At 42.7% G+C, this 6,099-nt stretch overlaps 1 protein-coding gene across 1 annotated transcript; it reads left to right on the plus strand.

Moving 5' to 3' along the window:
* Window positions 1–5,244: 5,244 nt before the first annotated feature.
* Window positions 5,245–6,099, plus strand: LOC112846396 (uncharacterized; the record flags this gene model as incomplete). Its single annotated transcript, XM_025905896.1, has 1 exon — window positions 5,245–6,099. A coding segment is annotated over exon 1 (855 nt), but the record flags the coding sequence as incomplete, so codon positions are not given.

Raw genomic sequence — 6,099 nt, forward strand, 5'->3', positions numbered from 1 at the left:
AGCAGATTTTCACTTTTTTCATGTACTGAATCATTTTTACCTGATCGACTGCTCTATAGAAATGAAAGAGGTGAGACAGGTGAGATCAATATTAATGTTCTGTAAATATATGAAAAACTAACAGAAGTGTTAGTGTTCCTAGAAAGATATTTCACCTCACAGCTGGTCACAGACTGTATTTACAAGAGACAAACTGCAATATCTAACTCTACAGTACATCTATAGTATATATCAAATATATTCAGAGATGTTTGTCTGCTGGAGGACAACATCATCACTTTTGTGAAGAATGAGCTGAAGAAGATCCAGAAGGTTCTGAGTCCAGATTACCCAGAGACTGTGCAGAGACTGTAGAAGGACAGAGCAGCAGCAGAGCAGTCCAGATACACTGATGATCCTCTGTCAGATCCAGAGGGACACACAGGGATGATGCTGGACTCTACATTGTGTCTGACAGTGGAGCTGTTCTCAGAGCAGTTCACTCTGCAGCACTGACAGTCATCTACACTTCATTCCTCTGTCAGTCACTGCTGGATGAAGCTCTCCTCTCCACCTCCCAGTAACATGGCCCAGTCAGAGCGTCTCTACACACAAGCTGCTGCTGCTTCAACCTCTCTGGATCATCAGGACACAGCGCCTCCTCTCTCAGCACACACACCCTCCTGTTCACCATCGTATCCACCACCTGCAGAGAGAAGGAGGAAGAGCAGAGGAGATAAACGTGTTTCCAGAGACTCTTCATCAGCTGTCAGTCAGTGATGCAGCACATCCAGTATAAAGAGCAGCAGGGACTTCAGTGCTGGGACTGTACTAGGACTCATTGTTGCTTCACTTTTTCTAATCTTTGGATTCTTATTGAAGTTGATGAAAATGTTTTTCCCTCCTAGTTTGAGTTTGGACTTTCATTCATTAGAAGAAGCTTGGTGTGTCCACGCTGAGCTCTGTAGGAACCCCAACAACAAGCCCAACAATCCAGATGGACGGTTCCAGCTGTTAACTGGAGGAATTCCATCCAAACATCTGCTCTCACTAAAGTCTTCCTCACCTACAGACTGTGTTCTTCACTGCTTTAAACTTGGAAATGAATGCAGTCATTGGTCTGCGTGCTGCTTTGTTCAGAGAGCTGATTGGCTGTTGACAGCGTTTGATCAGAGTGTGTCAGCCGTTACTATGGTGACCATAAAGGTCAGAAACAGGAAGTGTTTGTGTCCAATCCTGAAGCCTGTCACCATTCTCCTCTCACAGCTTCACTGAGAAACTGCAGCTTTACAGGAAACACTGGATCTTTGTTTCATACTGACTGTGTTTAGTACAATACTGCTGACAGCACCACCCACTCACTCCATCACTCTACTTACAGCAGATACTCCAGTCTGTAGTCTGGACTCTGCTGAAGATCACACAGCTGCTTCACATCTGGATCCTTCAGGTAGTTTCCACTCAGGTCCAGCTCTCTCAGATGGGAGGGGTTGGACTTCAGTGCTGCTGCCAGATGATCACAGCTGATCTCTGACAAACCACAGCTTCTTAATCTGTATAAAGAATGAAAGATGAAATGACCAAAGATGAATGTGATGCTGAATCAGCAGAAGACTTGGACTCATTGGATTCCAGCTTTGATATCATTGATTTCAATGAAGAGCTTTGTGATTGTAGCAAAGGGCTGGTAGCTCTGAGAGTCCCACTGATGAGCTGTTTGTGTGGAAATCTCTTAGTGGGACCAAAGACAGAAAAAGCCCTGGTCCTGATGCTGTGGGAGGGAAATGATTGAAGTGTGCTGTGAGGAACTGACTGGGAGATTTTCACACATTTTCCAGTCCTCCTTGGAACAACAGGAAGTTCCCAGCATATGGAAACAAAGGTTAAGTGTCCTATAGCACTCAGTGATGATGGTGCTGTGGCCCCACCACCTCCACGTCTTTGTAAAGGAGCTAACTGTAATCTGAAGCTTCAAATGGAACTAAGACTTCCTCCACTAGGTGGCAGTGTCTGATGAGAAAGTGTTAGTGGAGCTGGCCTGGAGTCAGAAACAGGAAGATGCAGGATTTGGGCTGAAATTGGGAAAAGTGGTTAGCACTAGTGCTCTGGGGTCCAGGGTATAATTGGCCATTTTGACTACTTTTGATTTTAGCTCTATATTTCACCTTTAAAAACTGTTTATCTTGCCTTGTTTGGTATCATTATTTTCAGCACAACCTCAAATATCTGAAATTTGAGTTATTTTTTCCATTCTGGCATACTATATTAGCACAATTGATCTAAGTTCAGACAAAAAATTCAAAATCCGAGTAGAAAAATGTTATATTTTTTACTGTAAAACCCACAAACATGTTTAACAAATCATTTTCATAAGTTGAAATGTAACTTATGAATGGGTTTTTTTTTTTATAACCAATTAAATCTATTTACAGAACAATCAGGTGTGCTGCGTCAAATAAGAAGGCACACAAATTATTTGTGCCAGTCCCAAAAAATTATTTGTGTTCAGTATAAGACAGAGGAGAACAGCACAGGCCTAAACCCTGCAGGTCTGAAAGCAGGAGGTGCATCAGTCCAGTTTTCCATGTGGGAACAGCGTTTACACTGGAATCTGCCTTTGGTGGCTTTTGAGCAACTGTTACATTCAGCAGTCTAACTGACACAAAATACAAAACAATAACTACACAACAAACTAACTACAGCCTCCAAACACGCTAAACGTCACTAATGTCTCACATATGAAAACTCGCTCTTTCTTTTGCTCGCCTGCTTTCCGTCGGGTCACTCCTAAAACTTCCCCTTCGCCCTAAACACCCAAGTGTTGCCATATAATTTTTTTTAATGGCTGATATGTTCTAACACCAATAGGGAAGGGGTGTTTTTTTCTTTTGCTTTTCACTCGCAAGAGGAGAGTGTTTGCTAACGCTGTCCATAGAAAACGCAGTTTTTGCCATTCTTCCTGCTGTAAACTCCACTGTTTTGTTCAGAAAAAAAAACATAGCGGGTATTTTTTTGTCATTACAATCTTTAACTAAAACCTATTGGTCAGCATCTTATTAGCTTCATTACACAAAAAAATGATAGAAACTAACAAAATTCATAAAAATGTCCACTCATTCATTCATGTAAGCTATCTAATGCAGCTTTGATCTTCACAGTCTGGTTTATAAAATTCATTCCTCACTCACCTCAGAGTTTCAAGTGCACATTCTGGACTCTCTAGAAAGCCACACAGCTGCTTCACTCCTGAATCCTGCTGGTTGTTGTAGGTCAAGTGCAGCTCTCTCAGATGGGAGGGGTTGGACTTCAGTGCTGCTGCCAGATAATCACAGCTGATCTTTGACAAACCACAGCCCTTCAATCTGTATAAAGAATGAAAGATGTAAGTTTATTAGACAAAGTGTGAGCTTGAAATCATTCAGTGTTTCATCATCTGTTCAGAGCTGAAGAAGGTTCAGAATGTAGAAGTTTAGAAAATGGAAACTCCAAACAGTTGAAGCCAACAGGAAGCAGCTTCAAACAAACACAACAAGAGGAAATATGATGAAATGTTGTGTATTAGCAGCGAGTTATTGAATCATTTTCCTCAGAAACCAAACAAAATGATTGACAAACATCATTTTACAAAATCAGTGTTGGACTTGGATCAGCAGGATAAGCTGATGTTTAAAGTCAGCCATATTTGGAGATTTCCCACAATAATCAAACCAAGTGCTTATGACGAAACTCCATCGTATTATTGTTCAACATGTCCCAGGGTTCCTCTAACCACATTGGAACTTGTAGAACTGCAGCATTTTCTAATGATTAGAGTCTAAAGTCAGAATATGATCCTTCTACATCAACCGATTTAAACATGGTTGTGATTCAACTGCAGCAGATTATTGTTGATCATCACAAATTCTCGGGCTAGGCTCCACAAAAAAGATTTCCAGTGTCTGATGGGTCTGTCTAGCACAGGCCCACCGCTGGAACGAGACAATTTAAGTACACAGCAAAGCAAGACACAAGCAGGCGAAGTTCTTTGTGTTACTCATGCATGAGGGAGACCTGACCTCCGTCAGACTCTCAGCCAGGTTCCCTATAGTCAAGATGTGACCCTGTGAAGACTCCCCAAAGCTGGTGCCAGGAGTCTAGCGGTCCATCTGAACAAAAGGCTCTTATAGTTAACCAGATACAGAGTAGGTGTCCTCCTATACCATAAATCAATAAGAGAAGATATAACCTCTCTCCTGACCTTAAGTTGTGTGTGCATGCCAGAGCACTCTGAGAGGCACACAGAGTCTTTACAGACTACTAAGGATCAAACCTCTATCAATCTACAACTAATTATAAAACTAAGCATATATGAGTAAACATTTCTAAGCATAAATGACAATCCACTATATAAACCTGATCATCAGAAATCCTCGGGCTCAGCTCCACAATGATTTCCAGTTTCTTTACTGTAAATGTACGTACAGCAGGTCCTGAGAAACATTAGCAGCATGACAGCTGAGTGTCAGCTTCCTCTTCTCATTCTTCACCATTAATCACAATTTGTTTTTCATTCATGTCCTTGTCACATTTACTTTTTAACACTATTACAGTTCCGTCACAGATTCACTCATACACAGGATTCATACAGATGTGAGGAGCACACATCTGTTAGCTGTTCTTTCTTTCATGGTTAAGATTGTAAACTGATCTACAGCTGACTGACACTCCGAGTCATTTCCTCATTCCTAAAGTCAAAGCTCAGGAGAGATTTCATCTGCACAAGTTTACTTTGTAACAAAAGCAGAAATCCCAGTTAAACATTAGTTTGCTAAACATGAAGCTTTTACAGCCAATCAGTCAGTCTCTCTCTCTGGCTCTTGACGAAGGCGGTCGCACTTTCTCCCTCTCCCTTCCCTTATCTTTCCTGCTTGGCTTTCTCATGTCTCTGTCTAGTCTTGTCTACTTCTCTCCCTTTACCCTGAAAGAGTCTCACAGTCTGTTCTCTATAACAGACAGTGGCGCTGTCACTTGGTGTTCGCTCGCTCTGTGGTAGAGTATCACTTCCTGTTCCTGCTCAAACACAGTGGTGTTTCTGAGTAGCTTTTCTGCTTAGCAATTTAATTTAAATCTTTTGATACATCCCTTTTTCATAGTATAATCTTAACGTGCTTCATCTGAATCACCCTTTCTGTGTACTCACTACCTAATTTATAGCCAAAGTATTCACTCACTGTCTCTTTACTGTTTCGCTAGCTTAGCTTAGCTCGTAGCCGACTCGTTAGCACCATGGCTACTTCACCTGTCCCTCCTGCACTTTCCTGCTCATTGTGTCAGATGTTTAGTTACTCCTCGGCCTCCTTTAGCAGTAATGATACCTGTAACAAATGTAGCATATTTGCAGCTCTGGAGGCCAGGATTACTGAATTGGAGACTCGGCTTCGCACCCTTCATTCACCTGTAGCTAGCCAGGCCCCTGTAGCTGGTGCAGCTGAAGATAGCGTAGGCCCCGCTAGCTGTTCCCCGGCAGACCCCAAGCAGCTGGGGAAAGAGGGCGGCTGGGTGACGGTGAGGAGGAAGCATAGTCTTAAACTGAAGCCCCAGGTACACCACCAACCTGTTCATGTGTCTAACCGTTTTTCCCCACTCGGCGACACACCCGCCGGGGGTCAAACTCTGGTAATTGGTGATTCTGTTCTCAGACATGTGAAGCTAGAGACACCGGCAACCATAGTCAATTGTCTTCCAGGGGCCAGAGCAGGCGACATTGAAGGAAATTTAAAACTGCTGGCTAAGGGTAAACGTAAATACAGTAAGATCATAATTCACGTCGGCAGTAATGACACCCGGTTACGCCAATTGGAGGTCACTAAAATCAATATTGAATCGGTGTGTAACTTTGCCAAAACAATGTCGGACTCTGTAGTTTTCTCTGGTCCCCTCCCCAATCAGACCAGGAGTGACATGTTTAGCCGCATGTTCTCCTTAAATTGCTGGCTGTCTGAGTGGTGTCCCAGAAACGATGTGGGCTTCATAGATAATTGGCAAACCTTCTGGAGGAAACCTGGTCTTGTTAGGAGAGACGGCATCCATCCCACTTTGGACGGAGCAGCTCTCATTTCTAGAAATATGGACCAATTTATT

Source organism: Oreochromis niloticus, linkage group LG3 (genome assembly GCF_001858045.2).
Source record: "Oreochromis niloticus isolate F11D_XX linkage group LG3, O_niloticus_UMD_NMBU, whole genome shotgun sequence".
Lineage (NCBI taxonomy): Eukaryota > Metazoa > Chordata > Actinopteri > Cichliformes > Cichlidae > Oreochromis > Oreochromis niloticus.